The 19407-nt window shown below is 49.6% G+C and overlaps 1 protein-coding gene across 1 annotated transcript; it reads right to left on the reverse strand.

Annotated features, from left to right (window-relative positions):
* Positions 1–247: 247 nt before the first annotated feature.
* Positions 248–18019, reverse strand: CERS1 (ceramide synthase 1). The gene is made up of 6 exons (XM_006876342.1): positions 17774–18019; positions 15337–15496; positions 3309–3489; positions 1007–1168; positions 499–646; positions 248–364 (listed from the first exon to the last, which is right to left on the reverse strand). The coding sequence occupies exons 1-6, from the start codon at positions 18017–18019 to the stop codon at positions 248–250; spliced, it is 1014 nt and encodes a 337-aa protein (XP_006876404.1).
* Between the last annotated feature and the right edge of the window lie 1388 nt (positions 18020–19407).

The following is a 19407-nucleotide window of genomic DNA, read 5'->3' on the forward strand; positions in this document are numbered from 1 at the left end:
GCCCTGCCCCTGCGCACTCCTGTACAACACAACACTGCCCAGCCCCACTGCTTCTCCAGCCCCGCCTCCTGTTACTGTTCATTCAGCATTAACTATTGTTTTGAGGCCATCTGTACATGCCTTTATTGCAGGCTCAGCTGTACATGTGGCCTGGGGCAGAGTCTATCTGTCCGCCTGGTCCATAACTTGGGGCTAGCCCTCAGACAGTGCTCTGGTTGGGTCCTACTCATGCTGGCGGGGTGCATACTCACTCGTCTTTACTTGGCTTGGGACTGGGGGTGTCCACCACAGAGTCGTAATCCCGCACATCGCTCAACTCCTGCATCTGGCCTGTCAGCACCTTGGCAGCGAAGGCCATGATGTACTGTGGGGGAGAGGCGAGTGAGGATGCAGTAAGGGTCATGGGGGGCCCCCAGAGGGAGATGGAGGAGGAGACCAAAGGAGAGTAAGAAAGGAAGGAGCAGCGGGAGGAGCCAGGGGAGGGGAGGGAAGACTCACCAGAAACCAGTAAAGGTTCATGAGGGTGAGTGCCAGGAGCAGTGCATTGAAGAAGAAGTAGAAGGGGATGTCGGGCACGGAGCGCAGGCTGCAGTGCCATGTGGCATACAGGACCTTGAGTGGAAACCAGTAGAGCCGAAACCAGAACCTGGAGCACAAGGAGTGGTCAGAGGCTGTGGTAGAGGCTGTGTCTGCTCCCTGCCTGTACCTACTTCTCATGACCTCACCCACCCATCCCTGCTGGGTCCCCAACCTGCCCTCTCCCCTGGCCACATCCCTTCCTGTCCTATTCCTTCCCTGACTTGCCCCCATCTGTGCTTGTCCATCTCTGCCCTTTCCTAAGCCTGGGTCAATCCCCACTTTATCCCGGCCCCATTCCTTCCTGCCCAACCTGGCTTATTCCTGCCTATCCCATCAGTCCTTGTCCATCCACTCTTGGGCTCCCTGTCCCAGCCCTTCTCTCCCCACACCCTTCACCCCCTCTACCGCAGCCCCCCACGGCCCTCACCAGCTGACACAGAAGCTGATGCAGCCCAGGTCAGCAGCAAGCTTGTGAAGCCGGTGGTGGGTCCCGCCCCGAAACTTGAAGTATATGTTGAGCTTGGTGAACTCGAGCAGCACGTCACTGATGTCATGCAGGAAGAGCACGAGGACCCCCACGTTATGGTACCTGGGGGTGGGAGCACGCAGCTCACGCTTGGGGTCCTGGCTGCACGCTCCCTGCCAGGAACCCAGCGCCTTGCCCTTCCACCTCACTGTCCTGGTGGGCTCAGGAGTCTTGAGTGTCTGACCCACGTTTGTCTCCCAAGCCCTGACCTTTGTCCAGTCTCACCAGGAGTGCATTTCTCAGTTGTAGTGTCAATGTCTCAGCTACCTAAATGATTGCCTAGCAAAGGCCACCTCTGTGTCCCCAGTGGGGCTTCTAAAGATGCGCCCACCTTTTCACCTCCAAGCCACCCAACCAAGGGGCCTGGATTCAGCTCCCCAAGTTAACAACGCTCCCTGCTCCTCTCACAGGATCCCTACTGCCTCTGTCCAGCTCTCCCAACAGATCCTGTGCTCCTGGCCCATAGCCTTTGCATATGTTGTAACACTTACCTTCACATCCTTTCTGACTTTGCTTACCTGTCACCCCAGACTCCCCACCTAAACCCGCAACACCCTGCCCAGTCCTCATCCTCTGACTTGATTTTTCCCTACAGTTTTCACCACCTTTAGATAAAATATTGGTTTCTTTTTTTCAATCTCTCCCCCCCCCCCGTTTTAACATCTGTCTCCACCCTCTACAACAGTGCTATCCCACAGAACTTTCTAGAATGATGAAGATGTTCTGTACCTACATTGGACAAGACTGGAGCCACCAGCCATGTGTGGCCACTGAGCACTTGACATGTGGCTGGTGCGAATGTGGCTGAGGAGCGAAACATTTAGTTTAATTTACATTTAATTCATGTAAGTTGAATCAGTCCCCATGGCCAGGCAACTTTATTGGCTAGAAAGAAGCACATACACTATTTTAAGTTTTCTAGTTGTTGTGTTGTTAAGTACCGTGGAGTCGGTTCCAACTCACAGTGACCCTTCACAGGGTTTCCGAGGTTGTAAATCTCTACAGGAGCAGAAAGCCTCATCTTTCTCCCGCAGAGAAGCTGGTAGTTTCGAACTGCCGACCTTGAGGTTAGCAGCCTGCTTCGTAACCACTATGTTAAAAAAGTTTTAAAAACACCAGCTTTTAGGGATCGAATGTTGTTGCTGTTGTTAAGTGACCTTGAGTCGGTTCTGACTCACAGCAATCCTGTGTAGCGTTTCCAAGAAGCGGCAGGTGAGTTTGTATCACTGAGTTCGTGGTTCAAACCAACTGTGGATTCCAGTGCTCATCCTACAGCGCCACACCAGGACTCCAGGTTGAATGATGTCCCCTAAAAATATGTGTGAGTATAATCCCAACTGGGAATATGGTTTTCTTTGTATGTTAATAAGACCCTATCAATGTTGTCCTTGTTACGTGTCCTCAAGTTGGTTCTGACTCACAGTGCCCCTGTATAGGGTTTCCGAGGAGTGGCTGATGAGTTTGAACTGCTGACACTGTGGTTTAAACCGCCCTTTCAGTCCAGTGCATTATCCTACAATGCCACACCAGGACTCACTTTTGAGACAGGAAAGGAGCAGATTAGGCAGAAAAAGGTTAGCACTAAAGTAGGAAAGATAAGCTTGTCAAGGAATCCAGCAACACAGTGGCTAGAGCTGCTGCAAGGACAGGCCATTCGTCTAGTGGCACCAGAGAAAACCTTCCCCTCCAGCCACACCCTGAAACCCAACTTCTGGCTTTCTGGAACGGTGAGACAAAACAGTCCTGTTCTTTAAAACCTGCCATGTGGCGTTTCTGTTACAGCGGCACTAAAAAAATAAAAGCAACAGGCCAAATTCACTTTAATAATAGAAGTAACTCAGTCTCTCATCATCTCAGCATGTCATCAGGATGCCATGATCCCTCACTGAAACGCCTGCACTGATACGCTTGCATGAAACCTTCCACACGGGGTAGCGGTGACTCTCAAAGCTTAAACAAGGTCTGGCTCAACTGCTCAGACCACCAGTGGCCAATGGTGGCTGCACTGGTGGCCTCTGCCACACCCCCCCGCTCAGGTGGGAATCTGAGGGGGACAGATGCTGGGTGGGGTTGTAACCTCTAACCTCATCCTGCCCTCCAAAGGTTTCCTTTCTCCAGCCTCTCCCGTTTTTGGGGGTTCCTGATCACAACCCTCCCCCACCACACCCCCTCCCTCACTGCTCCATCCCAGTCCTTCACTTACCGGAAAGCATACGAAGAAACAATGAGGACCACAGTGACCACGTGGTGTATGAGCATGACCACCGAGTCCTTACGCCAGGCGTCCATGTAGAGTGTGGCATAGATGGCGTGGCCGTAGAAGCTGCCTTGCAGGAGGTAAGCTGCTGAGATGTCCCACGGCACTGCCATGCCCGGCTTCCAGTCTGCAAAAACCATGTCAGACGCTCAGGGCCCATGAATGGCCCCCTGTCCCCTCTACTTTCCTAATTCTCTACCTGCTGTTGTTTTATTTATCAACAGACTTTATCTTTTAGACCCTTTTAGGTTGACAAAAGAATTAAGCAAATAGAAGAGAAAGTTCCTATATGCTACCACACACACACACACACACACACACACACACACCGTTTCTCCAATTATTACCAGAAAACAAACAAACCAATTGCTGTCAAGTTGATTCTGACTCGTGTCTCATGTATATCAGAGTAGCACTGTGCTCCATAAGGTTTGCAATGGTGGATTTGTTTCAGAAATAGTTTGCCAGGCATTTCTTCTGAGGTGCCTCTGAGTGGACACGAACCTCCAATCTGAGTAGTCAAACAGTGTTTTTTGCACCACCCAGGGCCAGGGACACCCCATGATCTGTTTGTTACAATTCTGAACCAGTACTGATACATTGTTATGAGCTGACTCTTAAAGAGACTGAGGAACCCCATGCCCTGACATGTCTCAGTCACTTGTACTATTTCCATTGTTGCTCCAGCCCCCACTTTCCACATTCTCCTCTGAGCAGCTCAGGCACCCTGTCTTGCTAGCCTCCTAGCTTCCCCTTCCCTGCAAATCCCCAACTTGCAGTAGAGGCAGAATTCCCAGAACACCCATAATGTTGCCTTCTCTTGCTCCCCCAGTCTCCCTAACACACCCACTCACCCCCGCTAGGGCCCTGTGCCTTCCCAGTGCCTTGGACCCCTAGCTCAGAGCGGGACCATCCCATAGCCCTCTCCATACCTCATCCACACTACCTTGGCCACACTGACCTGCAGCTTTCTAGGTTGTCCCCCTGTGGGTGCCCTTCACCACCTACCCTCCAAAGCGGACCCCTGATTCCATCTGGAGCTCTCCCCACATTGAACTCAGTGACCAGCGACTAGGCCTCTATGTCCCTTCTCCACCCCCAAGCTCAGCTGCCCTCGGATGGCTCCCACACGCTTGCTCTGGTAATATCTCTTCATCTGCACAGCTGAGACCCTCCTGGACCCCATACAGAGGGCTCCCTCCTGTCCACATCCCTCTGTCCCTGTCACCTCGCAGCCTGGTCTGGGCCATCTCCCACTCAACGCTGCCCTGGCACCTCCTTGGCCTTTGCCACCTGCTCCTAGCATCCACACTCCCCATAGAGTTAGCCCAGGACCCAGAAATTCCACTCAGACATATGTCCCTAGAAGAACTGAAAGCAGGGACTCAGATAGTTGATAAATCAATGCTCACTGCAACACAAGTCACAACAGACAAAAGGTAGAAACAACCCAAGTGTCCATCAACAAATGCTGGCTAAACACAATGTGGTCCATCTACACAACGGAATACTAGTATCCCCTGCATTTCAAAAGTGCACTTTATGCTCCTTTGCTTTTATGAAACAAGATGAGAAGCTGAACTAGCATTTAGCATTTTACAGCAAGTAGTGAAAGAGGCAGCCCCCAAGCTCCTTCCCCAGGAACTACACCAGCATCTCTGCATCAAGTCGCCATAACTTAGGAATGTGTCTGTGAGTGCTGTTAGTGTGAGTTTAGATTTTCTGTGATTCGGTACACTATTTTTGGACCTGTTGTTGTTGTTAGGTGCCATTAACCCTATGTACAACAGAACGAAACACTGCCCAGTCCTGGACCAACCTCACAATGGTTGCCACGCTTGAGTCCATCGATACTGCCATTTGGCCAATCCATCTTGCTGGGGGTCTTCCTCTTTTTCTCTGACCCTCCACCTTACCAAACATGATATCCTTCTCCAGTGACTGGTCCCTCCTGACAATATGTCTAAAGTATGAGAGACGAAGTTTGGCCATCCTGGCCTCTAAGGAGCACTCTGGCTGCACTATAGATGTTTCCCACATACATTAATGGTAATTTCTTCTTCACTATATGCCATTTTGGCTTACTCTCTACTGCGGCTAGCAGGGAAAACTATCAGCCATAACAAGGAACGAGGTTTGGAAAGAAGCCACAACATGGATGAATCTTGAAAGCATGACGTTCAGTGAGAGAAATGAGCACACGAGGCCACGTATTGTTGGATTCCATTCATATGCAGCGTCTAGAACAGGCAAATCCATAGACACAGAAACAAATGAGCAGCTGTCAGACTGAAGGAGAGGGGTGGGAAGTGGCTGCTAATGGGTATAGGCCTCCTTTTGGGGTCCTGAGAATCTTCTGGAACTAGATAAAGGTGGTGGTGGCACAACACCAAAGGGTTAAATGTCACTGAATGGTTCCCGTTCCAAGTAGAGTGCTTGAGTGGAACCGCTGAGTGGAGCAAATGGTGAAGGGCTCAGCGATGAGCTGAAAGGGTGGTGGTTTGAACCCTCCCAGCAGCGCTATGGAAGAAAGTCCTGGTGATCTGCTTCTGCAAAGATTACAGTTAAGAAAACCCTATGGAGTGATTCTATTCTGCACACGTGTCTTGAGTCAGAATCAACTCCAATGCAACCAACAAGAGTTCTGTGAAGTGAATTTTATCTCAATTTTAAAAGAGACACTTACCACTCCTTGCTTGAACTACATCTAGGAGTCCCCAAGACACTATGGCAAACCCACACTCTGAGCTGTAGCCGTGACCTCTCCCCAGCTCTACTCTCATCCGCAAGCAGCCACATGGAAACCTTGCAGTTGGTGAGGCTTCTGGCCCTTAGCCCTCCCTACTCCCCACCAGGTGACTTTGTCTCTCTCCACCTTGGTCCTCTGGCCACCCCCTTCAATGCTGTCTCTAGACCCCCACCTGTCCTCAGGGCTCCTCCAAGTGAGGCCCAGTTCCAAACTGGCCTGGACGACACACCTAACTTTCATTCAGATATGGCAGGAGCTGAGGGAACAGAAGACTGCAGGCCCTGGCGATGGTGGATGTGGCCACAGGGACCACATCCTAGCTACACCCCAGCCTAGGGGAGGAAGGGGTGGCACAGGCGAGGAGGCCACAGGGAGAGGAAGGACACCGAGTCTTCTGTGTGCCAAGTTCTGTGTGGAAACCTAACACCTGTCTCGATCTCCACCTGGCCAGGTGTCTCTGTTTCACAGAGGCCAAGGACACAGCACAGAGCTGTGTGGTGGCAGGCATTAAGGGTCATGGAAGAATGGCTTGTACAAGCTCCTCTGGTCCCTTTATGGATGGAACTGTGTTCCCTAAAAGGCACACCAAAGTCCCAGTACCTGCACCTCTGAAAGCACCCTTGTTTGGAGAAAGAGAGATTGGTTCCCTTTGATTATCAGTTGATGGAGTCATGCTGGCATAGGGTGCTAATCCCAAACCCTTTTGAGAAGTCTCTTGTAAAAGGGGAGAACAGGCAGGGGAGTGGGGTGGGTCACACACAGAAGCAGATGGATACTATGGTCTGCTGTCACTCACTACGAGCTAGAGAAGCACAGAACAGATTCTCCCTTGGAGTCTCAGTAGGAATCAACATGGCGGATGATGCCCTGAGTTAGACTCCCTAAACAGTGAGAATCAGTATCTGTTCTCTAGAGCTCCCTCTCATGGTGGGACTTGGTTATGGCAGCCCAAGGAGACTGAGATACCCTCATCTGCATGTTGATGCTCGTGGCTGCGTTTCTGCCCACCAGAGTTCCCTGCTGGCCCAAGTCCTGGTCAATGGGGGAGCCATTCCCACTCAGCCCAGATTCAGTGGGTAGTAGTGAAGGAAGGGGGTGCAATCATTTACTGTCCAAACTGAGCATTTCTGAGCGTGATCATCATTACCAGCATTCAGGGACCCCATGTGCGGTATCCCAGACTGTCTCAGGCTCCAGGATGAGCGTCACCTCACCTGGTCACAATCCCTCTCACCCACACATGCGAGACCACCAGTTGGTACTCCTTCATCTCCCAAGGACCAGCCCTGAGACATGTGGTTATCTCTCCCATCCTAAAGGTCCCTCTGGAGCCCCTAGGTGGTACAAACAGACACTTGGCTACTAACTGAAAAGTTGGCAGTTCTAGTCTACCCAGAAACCCCTTGGAAGAAAGATCTGGAAACTCAGCCTTTGAAAATGCTATGGAGTCACTCTGAGTTAGGGTTCCTGGAAGTTAGGGTTGATTTGACAGCAACTGAAAAAAGTCCTTCCCGGGGCCCCATGGTCCCTCTACTACTTCTACACTTCACCCCAATTTTGCCATCCCCCAATTCTATGGAATCTTCTGTCTCTGCTGTGTCCACTGATCACCAGAGTCAGCTGGTCCTCACCCTTACTCTACTAACCCCAGCGGCAGCCCCAGAGTTTGCACTTAGGTCTGCCCCCATCAGTGGACTCCCTTCTGATCACACAAACACATACACACACACATTGGGTGACCCCAGATGTACCCCCACCTCACCCTCCTGACCTCCAGACTCTGGTGTCTGCAATGTTATCCATAGTTGACTATGAACCACACAGTAGAATGCCTTTGCATAGTCAATGAAACACAGATACAATTTTTTCTTGTAGTCTCTGCTTTCAGCCAAGATCCATCTAATATCAACAGTGATATCCCTTGCTCTTCTGACTCTAGCTTGAATTTCTGGCAGTTCCCTGTCGATGTACTGCAGCAAACATTTTTAAAATTATCTTCAGCAAAATTTTACTTGCATTTGATATCGATGTTATTGTTTAACAATTTCTGCATTCTGTTGGAAATGGGCACAAACATTGATCTCTTCTAGTTGATTGGCTCAGACGAGTGAGTGCTACCGTTGTTCAATAGGCTTGTTGGAAAATCTCAATTGGCATTCCATCAATTGCTGAAGCCTCGTTTTTCAGCAACAACTTCAATGCAGCTTGGAAATCTTAGTTGATCTAAAATGAAATAGTCCTTGATCAAATATTATCCATTGGTTCTTTATCGTACTACCTCCTGAAATGGTCCGACAGCTATTCATTGTTTTTAGTAGAGTGACTCTGTATTTTTCCCATCTTGTTTTGATGCTTCCTGTGTTGCTCACTATTTTGCTCATAAAATTCCTCAATATTGCAACTCAAGGCTTGAATTTTTCTTCAGTTCTTTCAGCTTGAGACATGCCAAGAGTGTTCTTTCCTTTTTTACATATTCTTTGGTTTTGGTTTTCTAATCCAAGGCTTTTACACATTTCATTTTTATTAGTTAAGTTAAACTATATATATATATATATATATATACTGAATGTTATATTGTGAATTATGTGATAGTTTACAAGGGAGAACATTAGTTTTACATTCATCCTATTGTGTATTGTTTCATTGACATGGTTACAATCCCCTCCATGCCTCATCAACTAACCAAAGGGTATACCCTGCAAGCCTGCCCTCTAGTCGTCAGCACACAGCCCCTCTCCATCACTGGGTCTAAAGTCCCCAACTGCTTCATCTCGCCACGTCATCATCTCTGCCTCCACCTCTGGCATCATTGCTTCTCTGGATAGGATCCCGGTCTCCGCTCTTCTCCCTTTATGGTCCCAGGGACCTCCGCTCCTAGACTGCAAAGTTAATCACTCCCCTTCTTGCTAAAACAAATCTACCTTTACATTTCCAACCCTCACAATCAGTCCTGATAACAATTATTCACTATTGTATCACAAGAGACCTATCCACATTTCCTTTCATCAGCCCCGCCTAGACAGATTGGATACTACTCAGTGGAAATTCTACCTTCCTCTATGCCCTCTGGATCTAGGTTCCCTCTTGAAAGCTTCTAAGCCAGTCACTTCTTGCCTCTGTAAGCCCCCCATTTTGGGCAGTCAATGTCCAAGTCGCCCATCCCTATCTACTCTGTGTATGGAGGGGGTGGGAATGATCCTTGCTGTAAGGATTTGTTCCCACTTTTGAGCTACTGCATCCATAGCTGTAGGTCAAGTTCATCAAATTGTACCAGATTACTCTTTTTTTCCTCTTCTTTCTTCTTCTAGTTGAGCTCTGATCATCCAGTCATTGAAGCCAGGTCAAGTGGGTACTATCTGCAAGTGTGGGTGTTCTTGTGCATATGCCCTCTCTTCTTATCAGCTGGACGCTTCACTCTCCACTCTAGTCCTCTGTGGCTATGTCACTGACTCTGGGCCTACAAGTCCTCAGGTCTTGCCACACTGCTGGCCAACCAGGTCTCCAACAGGGTTCACAGGAGTCTATTGAACGTTGTAGGGCTTAGCTTGCAGCTTCATTGCTGTTTTTCCCTCACTTCCCCTTATCAGTGGCGAACATGATCACCAATCAGAGCGTGTACTCCCATTGAGTCTTAGTCTTGGAAGGGGGTTTGCTCTGAGGGGACCCAACCACTTGCCTTGATGTCTCCTGGGCGAGCAACTTGCATGTTCTTGTAGTAATCAGTTGGTCTGCCTATATTGTTTTGTATTTTTTCCTGTAAGTCTTTCTTTCAAGAAGTATCTTCTGTTCTTCTAGCCGCTTCAGGCTGGTCTGCCCGTCCTTTCAAGTAGAAATTTCCCACCTCTGAAGATTCTGGATGCTGTTCAGGATTCCACCTACGGTCTTATGTAATGTAGAGGCTCCACAGGACGCCTCCTTCATTGGGCACGTTGTAGCTACATTTTAGGTATTCCAATCAGTTATAGGCAGAAGACGGACTTACAAGCTTTCTATGATGATATTTCTGGCTATTCCTTTCTCTCCTCCTCCAGTGTCTATTTTATAATAGTATGCAAGGGAAACCAAGATTCATAAGACAGCCAAGCATCTTAACATTATTTTCCTAGGGGATGTTTTTTATTTAAAGCTTAAAAATTATCTCAGAACAATAGTTCTGGGGGTTTCACCACCTTTCATGGTTCCAGAAAGTGTTTAGTCTATGAGAATTTTAAATTCTGTTCTGTATTTTCTCCCTTTTGATCACGATTCTTCTATGAAATCTTTGATCAAAATGTCCAGTAATGGGCAGCCAGGTACCATTCATGTCTTCTGGTCTCATGGTAAAGGAGATAATAATTGCTTATGGAGGCAATCAGCCAGACATTCCATATCCTCCTTCTATTTCTGACTCTTCTTTCTCCGTTATTCCAGGTGAATAGAGACCCATTGTTGCACCTTGGATGGGTGCATGCAAGCTTTTCAGAGCACAGAGACATTGTGGTATTGTGTTTATAGTTAGTTGGTAATTGTATATTGGTGTCTTCTCAGGCACTCACCACGGGTCTGGGGCAAGATGGTAGAGTAAGTAGATGCACTAAGCCAACCTTCTTCAATAAAGACATGGAAGACCAAGTGAAACAGATGCAGATGGTAATCCTGGAGCCCTGAGCATCAGCGGACAGGGCAGGAAGATGAACTGAATGTCAACTAGAAGAGGAGTTGAATAGGAGCAGCGAGACAAGAAAAACAAGCTAACTGTGGGCTGGCGTGGCGTCGCATGGCCACTTGGAACTTCTGTGAGTGGTTGTGGATACGGCAGCCTTCGGGCACAGGACGTGGCTGGAGGTTGTACTTTCCTGGTAGATTGGGGTGTGGACAGTACCTCTCCTCACCAGCCCAGCAGCCAGTGGCACCCTCTTCTGCGAAACCTCTACTCTGCCTGGGATTGCGCACCTAGCTTCTGTGAATGCCCTAAACTGCACTACACCAGCAGTGAACCAAGAACTAACTGAGTACACACTTCCACATTCACCAGGAGACCGGTGGTGAGTGCCTAAGAAGATACCAATATATAATTATTAACTAACTTTAAACACAATATCATAATGTCTCTGAGAAAACAGACCATTTCAACTTACACAAAGAAACAAGACAAAGTGCCTCAAAAAAGTGACTAAGACAGAGTCAGAAAACACAGCACCAGAAATGGTACTGGGGCTGCCTGGTAAGGGATTTAAAAGAATGTTCATTAGGCAACATCAACAGATGGAGAGAAACATCAAGAAAACTACAGATGAAATCAAGGAAAACATAGGCAAAGCTATGGGGAAAAAATCAAAGAACCAGTTGGCCAAATAAATGAAAAAAAAAAAAAAAGGGAACCATCCAAAATCAGAAATTAGAAAATCAGAAGATTAAAACTTCAGAAATAAATAATACACGGAAAGGGCAAAGAATAAGAATTGAATCGGTGGGAATTCTTATTACTGAGCTTGAATACAAATCTCTCAAATATCATCTGATAGAGAAACAATCAGAAAAAACAACAACAACAACAAAAGTCTGAGGAAAGCCTAAGATTTACGTGGGACACTATCAAGAGAAATAACTTAAGTGCGAGAGGAATTCCTGAACAGGAAGAGATAAATTAATAATAATAATAATAAAGACTACTGTCCAAGAGTTGTTGGAAGAAAACCTCCCTAACATCATGATAGATGAGGCGATAACTAAACAGCAAGAACCTAAAAGAAAAACACCAAGACATATTATAATCAAATTGTTCAAAACCAAAGACAAGTAAAGAATCCTGAGAGCAGCTCAGGGAAAATGAAAAGTTACCTACAAAGGAGAGTACGAATAAGACTAAGCTTTGATTTCTCAGCAGAAATCATATAGACAAGAAGATAATGGGATGACATACATGAGACTCTGAAAGAAAGAAACTGCCAAACAAGAATCATATACCCAGCAAAATGGTCCATCAAACATGTAGCAAAGTTAGGTCATTTTCAGACAAACAGAAATTAAAAGAATCTGTAAACACCAAACCAATCTTACAAAAAATACAAAAGGAAGTTCTTTGGATTAAGAACCAAAACCAGGAGACAACAAATCTGAAACTAACATACATGACAATAGCACCTTAGACACAACCCTTATAGAGAAATAGTAAAACAGAGCATAAAAACTAAAAATGAAGAACCAGAGATACAGTTGCAACAACAACAACAAAACAAAGTACAAAGGCGTAATTCAGTTATAAAACTTTCAAAGTAAGAGGTAATCAAGTACATTTCAAGAAAAAAAATTAAATAAAAATATACTTAACTGTAACCCTAAAAACTAAGGAGCTCTGGTAGCATAGTGGTTGCTAATTTCAGTCAGCAGTTCGAAATTACCAGCGGTTTTGCAGGAGAAAGATGAGGCTTTCTGCTCCTGTAAAGATGTACAGCCTCAGAAACTCTATAACAGGGCCGCTATGAGTCAGAACTGACTCCACGGCACATAACCACCACCACCACCCCTAAAAACTAGAGCAAACCTTACTTCTAGCTCTAGCACAACCCCTACCCCTAACACTAACTCTTGTTGTTGTTGTTAGGTGCCATCAAGTCAGTACCAACTCATAGCAACCTTACGCACAACAGAACGAAACACTGCCCAGTCCTGTGCCAATCTCAGAATCATTGCTACACTTGAGCCCACTGCTGCTACTGCTATTGTGCCAATCCATCTAGTTCAGGGTCTTCCTCTTTTTTGCTAACCCTCCACTTTACCAAGCATGATGTCCTCCTCCAGGGACTGAGCCCTCCTGACAATATATCCGAAGTCTGAGAGACCAAGTCTGGCCATCCTGGCTTCCAAGGAGCATTCTGGCTGCACTTCTTCCAACACAGATTGGTTTGTTCTTCTGGCAGCTCATGGTACTTTTGATATTCTCCTCCAACACCATAACTCAATTCTTCTAAAGTTCCTTATTCACTGTCCAGTCCTAACCATAACCCTAATTAAATGAAGTCCTAAGGCCTAGATAAGACCTAGCCATAGTCCCAACCCTAACCATCACTCCTATTCCCAAACAACAACAACAAAGGTAGACCAGCAACACAACAAACTAAAAGGTAGGATTGAAGCAATGAGCGCACCAGCAGGTCATTTAACTAGGAGTTCCAGGAAACCATGATCCTAAACTTCCAAACCAAGGAACCAAATCCTCGGAGGTTTGGTTGTACATCAGCAGTCTCAGAGGGTACTTTCTGAATAGTTGTGGCTGTTGTAAATGTATCTTTCACACAACTTTTGCCAATTCAACTTTTAATATGTGGTACAACTTACTGACAGCAATTATAATAATTAGCTGTGCAACCCTACCATTAATCAATGTGAATTTTCAATCCCCCTTTTTCAATACCCCTGTTTCACCCTCCTTCCTGTTCTGGTAACTACTAGTACATTTTGGTCTCTATTCATTTGCCTCTTCTGGGTTTTTTTGGGTTTTTTTTTTTTTTTTTTTAATATGTTGTTGTTAAGTGCCAGCAAGTTGGTTCTGACTCCTAGTGACTCTGTATAGGGTTTTCAAGGAGCGTCTGATATGTTTGAACTGGCAACCTTGCAGTGCTTATCCTACCGTGCCACGCCAGAACACCATATATAAGTCATGTCATGTCCTATTTGTCCTTTTGTGATTGACTTATTTTACTCAGCATATTGTTTGTAAGCTCCAACTCCACTGCAGCACGCATCAAGATTTCATTCCTCCTACTGGCTGAGCAGAGTCCTGGTGAGGCACTGTGGGTTAATACACCAGACTGCAAAGCCGTTTGAACTGCAAGGTTGGTGGTTCAAGCTTACTAGCTACTCCTCGGATACCCTATACAGGATCGCTATGGGTCGGAGCCAACTCGATGGTACTTCACAACAACAACAACAACTGCCTGAGCAATATTCCAGAACATTTGTGGAAAAGCGGAATTAAAAGATAATGGAGTAGTTAATCTTACAGACAGTCCAGAAACAGAGGACCCTAGGACCATCAAGGAAGAAGAGCACAAGTGGAATGCAGGACCCTATCCAGAGAAGCAGAGACACCAGAGATGGCGACAGATATGGGGAACATGGAGAGAAGGAGCAGCTGAGGACTCTAGATTCATGGAATCAGAGGGACTGAGAGCTGGCGGCCACGAGGCAGGCTTGCAGAATGTGCCCTTTGGTGGTGTAAATTATTATATATGCCTGAGTGTTTAAAAAAAAAGAGCTAAAATGAATAGAAATACTGTTAACTGATGGTACATGGAGGGGATTATAACCATTGTAATGAAACAAAAGTACATGATTTGTTGAATGCAAAACTGATGATATGCCCTATAAACTTTCATTCAATTCACAATAAAAACTTTAAAAGATAATGGAATTTTTTGATGCCCTCTCGTATGTATGTACCACAGTTTGTGGATCCATCCATTGGCTGATGGGCATTTTGGTTGGTTCCACCTTTTGGCTGTTGGGCTATAGGGTTTTCAATGGCAGATTGTTCAAAAGTAGCTCACCAGGTCTTCCATCTAAGATACCACAAACTACCAACCTTTCAGTTAGCAGTCAAGTATGTTCACTCTCTGCACAGCTCAGGGACCCCTCCTGGCACATAGCAGGCACTCAATAAACGTGTTGTAAGAAGCAAGCAACTGGAAGGTCCACAGTGTAGTTCATGAGGAGAGGTCAGGGACAACTCTGTACTTGGAGTGCTAAGAAGCTCCAAAAGGGAAACTGAGCAACAGTTGTGCGTCTCCCCTCCCAGAGAATGGGAACATGGGGAGTCATGTGGGGGGCTGAGTAAGCCTAGGACCCCACAACTCAGAGTTTTCATACTAGCTCCTCAAGGGGGGCTGGGCATGTCTACCCACTCTCATCACAGACTGTTCAAACATACAGGAGGGCTGTAGACACCCTGAAATATCAGTCACATGCACCCCTGATGCACAGTTGGAGTTCAGCACAGGGATAAGAAACATATGGTGAGGCCTCCTCACTCCCCTCCCCTCTCAGCCCCCTCACTTAACCCCATGCCATTTAGAATAAAACACAACTTCAGCCACCTCTCTTCTCTCTCACTCACACTCACACCAAGACTGTATATGCTTCAGGCCTTTTGCACATGCTGTTTCTGCCACCTGGACCCCTACCTTGGGGAATGAAGGAGCCGCCTCTTTCAGGGCCCCCCTCCCCCCTCCCCTGCAGGGCCCCTACCGTAGAAGACGGAGGGTGGATCATGGAAAAAGGGGTAGTCAGTTCCGAAGAGCAGGTAGGTACTGTAGCTCCAGACGCCCAGGTAGAAGAGAAACTTCCAGGCGCTCTCAGGCATCTTGGCAGCATCTCTGGGCTGAAGGCGGTACCATTTGGCAAGGGGCTATGGGTGAGAGGGTGGGTGGTCATGGGTTCTGGGTGGCAGGGGCCACTCATCCAAGGTGGGGAAGTTGAGGTTGGGGATTCCTGAGACTGGGCATCATCCTGGAGGGTGGAGAGGGCCCCTGTGCCCACAGCTGCCCAAGTGTAACTGGAGCTTGCATGTGCATGCCAAGAACTAAAGTTAGTGCCCAGCTGTCCGGGCACTGTGGTGCTGGGGAGGGGGTTGTGAGGGCCGTAGGGGCCTCATAAGAGGGAAGCCAATGGGGATGGCAGGAGAGTCAGGGTGTTGAGGGGTCCGGGGGGAGATGGAGATATAATGGGGAGGAGAAAATGTTCAAAGAAACTGTGAGGGGTCTGGGGGAGAAACTCCTAGAAGAAAATGTGAGGGAGAATATGGGGATGCCAAGAGAACATGAGGGGCTGGAAAATCCAAGGGGTATTCACAGAGGGACATAAGGGGGCAGGGAAAACCTGAGGGGAAAGAAGCACTGTTTAGCAGGTGTTTAGGGAGGGCTTAAGGATAATATGGGTTGGAAGGTGGGGATCCATGGGAATTGAAGGGAGACAAAGAGAGGATAAAATGGAGCTAGAGGGAGAAAGAGGGGAGAGGACAAGGGAGGGGTTTCACGGTTGAGCAGGAGTGGGAGCTGAGATACAGGGACCAGGGGTGACACCAGGGAGAAGAGCAGGGCCAAACATGGAGGAATCTGAGGGGTGACTCAGTTGCACACTGAGTCTGGTATCCCTGGGGTTCTAGGTAGGGGCCCTTAGTCCTCTGGGAGCAGGGCTATAGCACTGCTGGGAGAGTCCAGTCTGCAAGGAGGGGGCTCCAAGGGAACTTCTGGCTGAGGAAGCTCAGAGCCAGGAATGGTTACCATGAAGACAGCCAGAGTCAGCTCTGGTAACCCCTGGCAACAGGGCTGCTGCCAAGAAGATGCATTTTTGGGGACTGGGGCAGCCCCTGTGCCCCACCCAGTTTCTTCAGAAGTGCTTGGGAAGGGCGAATCCAGAACTGGGTCACATGCCCCACACAGAGACTGGGGGTGGGAGCCCGCTTCAGGACCACTGGGGGAGTAGGTAGGGTGACCTCACTGTCCCCCACTTGGCTGGCTCTCTCCCAGATGAGTGGAGAGGGCTCAAGTTTGCTCTCAAAGCTCAGGGGCCACCACATTTCCTCCCAACCACCTCCTCCACCTCGAGTTTCCCACTAGAAAATTGGGAAGATGAGGGGAGAGAAGGAGAATGGGGACAAAGTCAGCTAGGGGATAGGGCTGATGTATACAAGGACTCTTCTCATCCATCTCCCAGTGCTTAGAGCTCTCCGTGATGAGAGTGACAAGTGGGTGGGGGAGGAGACAGGGGCCCCCAGAAACAACAGCCTACCCCCTACCTAACAAGGCCAGTCTCTCCCTGGCCAACAGAGAAAGGCCCTTTTGTTGGCACTGGGCACTCTGTCCCCTCACCACTGCCAGACTGGGGAGGTGTGACCCGCGGTCTGAGGCTGCCTTTCCATTCAGCTCCGGAATCAGCAACCCCTCCCCAGGGAAGAGAGGCGGTGAGCCAGAGTTACCCCCACGATCACCGGAGACAGGCACAGGGCTCCCCCAATGCTGAGCAGATGACAGCAGCCCCTCCCACCCCCAGCCTGGGAGGCCAGCCACCGGCCAGCGCAGTCCTGGCAACATCACTGTCCAGCCTGAAGCCCTGCTGCGTCTCGTCCTCCAGCTTTTTGCCGCCAATGGTCAGATGGTGGCGCTGACCCTAGGCAGTGCAGGCAGTCCTGCCTCTTCACCGTCACCGACCAGGAGCTGCGGGCAGCCCCGCCTCGCGGCTGCTCGAGCCCTACTCCAAGGGCGCCCGCATCGCCCGCATGCACAGGGCTCTCCCGCCGTCCCGCTTCCCTAGGTGGCTCGGCCCTGCCCGAAGGGGCGCGTGGTTACCAAGTCTCCTCATTCCCAGAACGTCCTGCCTTGGGGTCCCCAGGTCCCGAGGTCTCCGCTCATTGTGGGGCCACACCCGGGCCCGGGACCCTGCAACCATATTCATCCGAGAGTAACGAAGGGTTACTCTCCAGGGTCCAAGGTCTCCTTCATTTCCGGGCCCTCTCGTTCCTGCCCCTCAGTCCCAGGTCCACTTCGAGGCCCCCGCTACACTCACCTGAAAAAGGTGCGCAGTGGCTCAGGAATCCCTTTCTTTCCCCAGTCCCGGCCCCACCACGCTTACACAAAAAAGGTGTCCGGTATCCCGGGTCCCCCAGGTCCTTGTCCTCCGCACTCACCCGAAAGAGCCGTGCGTTTGCCGCCTCACGCAGCACAGTCCAGCCGAGCGCGCCGACTGCCAGCAGCAGCAGCTCTGGCGGCGCTAGGTGCGCGTGCTCGGCCAGGCCGCGGCGCGCCAGACCCCAGCCGCAGTCCTTGCAGTCCCTCGCCGCTTCCAGCGCGCTACCCCAGCCGCGCTGCACCAACTGCGCATAGCTGGGCATGGGCTCGGGACCTGCCGCCGGCACCGCTGCTGTCCCCGCCATGCCGGCCGCGCCCGGGTCCTACCAGCCGCCTGCGCCTGCTGTGTCGCTGATCCGCGCGCCCCGCGTCACGCGCCGCAGCCGGGCCGGGGGCGCGCGGTCGGACGAGACGAAGGGGCGGGACTAGCGCAGACTCCGCCCTCGGGGGCACCGGTTTGGGAGGGCTGTGTGGGGCCGCGGAGTCCCGGCTACCAGCCCCACTGCGCTCGGATGTCCTTCTGCCTTCATTGCGCCTCCGAACCCACAACGCTTCCCACACTCATCACGCGCCCTCGTGGCGTATGGCCCAGTGGTCACAATGTTGGCTGTGCCTTCGGGGATACCCTTTTTACTCGTCTCATCCCGGGCGCCCACGTGCCCTGAATGCCGACGTCCTGTGCTCGCGAAGCTCCTGGAGTCCCTCCCCTCAAGGGCTTAGGTCCTGCCACCTGGGCATTCCAGAGGTGTGTTTTTTTCTCAGAATGGGTGCGCCCACGGGATAGCAGAGGTGAAAATGCACCCATCGGTCTGATGGTCTCAACCCGGACTGTGGACCGGTTGTGCCCCCCTGATTTGCTCTTGGGGGCGTAGGGAACAGAGTAGGAGGTGAGGATGTGGGCATGGGGACTTCCTGGAGGGGTCATGGGCGGGAGGAGGGCCACCAATGCTCGTGCAGCCCATCATGGATCAGGCCCCAGCTCCCAGTCAAAAGCTAGACTTCATTGGGATGTACCCAGTGATCTTCTATGGAGTCTGAAAGCCCCCACTGGCTCTTTTGTTGAGGAAGTCAACTAGTTCACTAGGCACTCCCAGTCTCCAGCCCAGCACCCTCCCACCCTAGCCTCATCTACTTTCCACTTTCCAAAGAGATGGGTAAAGGAGCGTAGTGGTTACGAATCCGGCTGCGAACCTCAAGGTCGGCAGTTCGAAACTACCAGCGGTTCCGCAGAAGAAAGATGAGGCTTTCTGCTCCTGTAAAGATTTACAGCCTCTGCAACCCTATACAGGGTAGCTATGAATCGGAACCGACTCCAGGCATACAACAACAACAAGAAGAGATGGGTGGGAGTCCTGTTGTAGCGCTGTGGGTTAATGCACCAGACTGCAAAGCCATTTGAACTGCAAGGTCGGCAGTTCAAGCTCACTAGGTACTCCTAGGAAACCCTATACAGGGTCACTATGGGTCGGAACCAACTGGACAGCACTTCACAACCCCAACAAGAGATGGGTGTGGTGTGGACCTTGGAGGACCTGCCTGGGGTTCCATTCAGCCACTCACAATCCACCTCAGGGAACTTTAGGTAAAAAGTAAGCTGAGCCCTTCAGCATCCTGCCCTCCCCTGCCTGACTCTTCTCCTAGCTCACTCCACCCTGCAAAAGGATAGAGCTTGTTTCCCACAGATCTACATGGC

This window comes from Chrysochloris asiatica, unplaced genomic scaffold (genome assembly GCF_000296735.1).
Source record: "Chrysochloris asiatica unplaced genomic scaffold, ChrAsi1.0 scaffold00374, whole genome shotgun sequence".
NCBI classification, from domain to species: Eukaryota; Metazoa; Chordata; class Mammalia; order Afrosoricida; family Chrysochloridae; genus Chrysochloris; species Chrysochloris asiatica.

Coding starts and splice junctions, on each gene's coding strand:
- CERS1 (XM_006876342.1), bottom strand. CDS start 18,019: ATGGCGGGGACAGCAGCGGTGCCGGCGGCAGGTCCCGAGCCCATGCCC. Junction 1,169..3,308: donor GTTTCTTCGTATGCTTTCCG/GTAAGTGAAGGA, acceptor TCCCACCCCCAG/GTACCATAACGTGGGGGTCC. Junction 647..1,006: donor ATCAGCTTCTGTGTCAGCTG/GTGAGGGCCGTG, acceptor CTTGTGCTCCAG/GTTCTGGTTTCGGCTCTACT.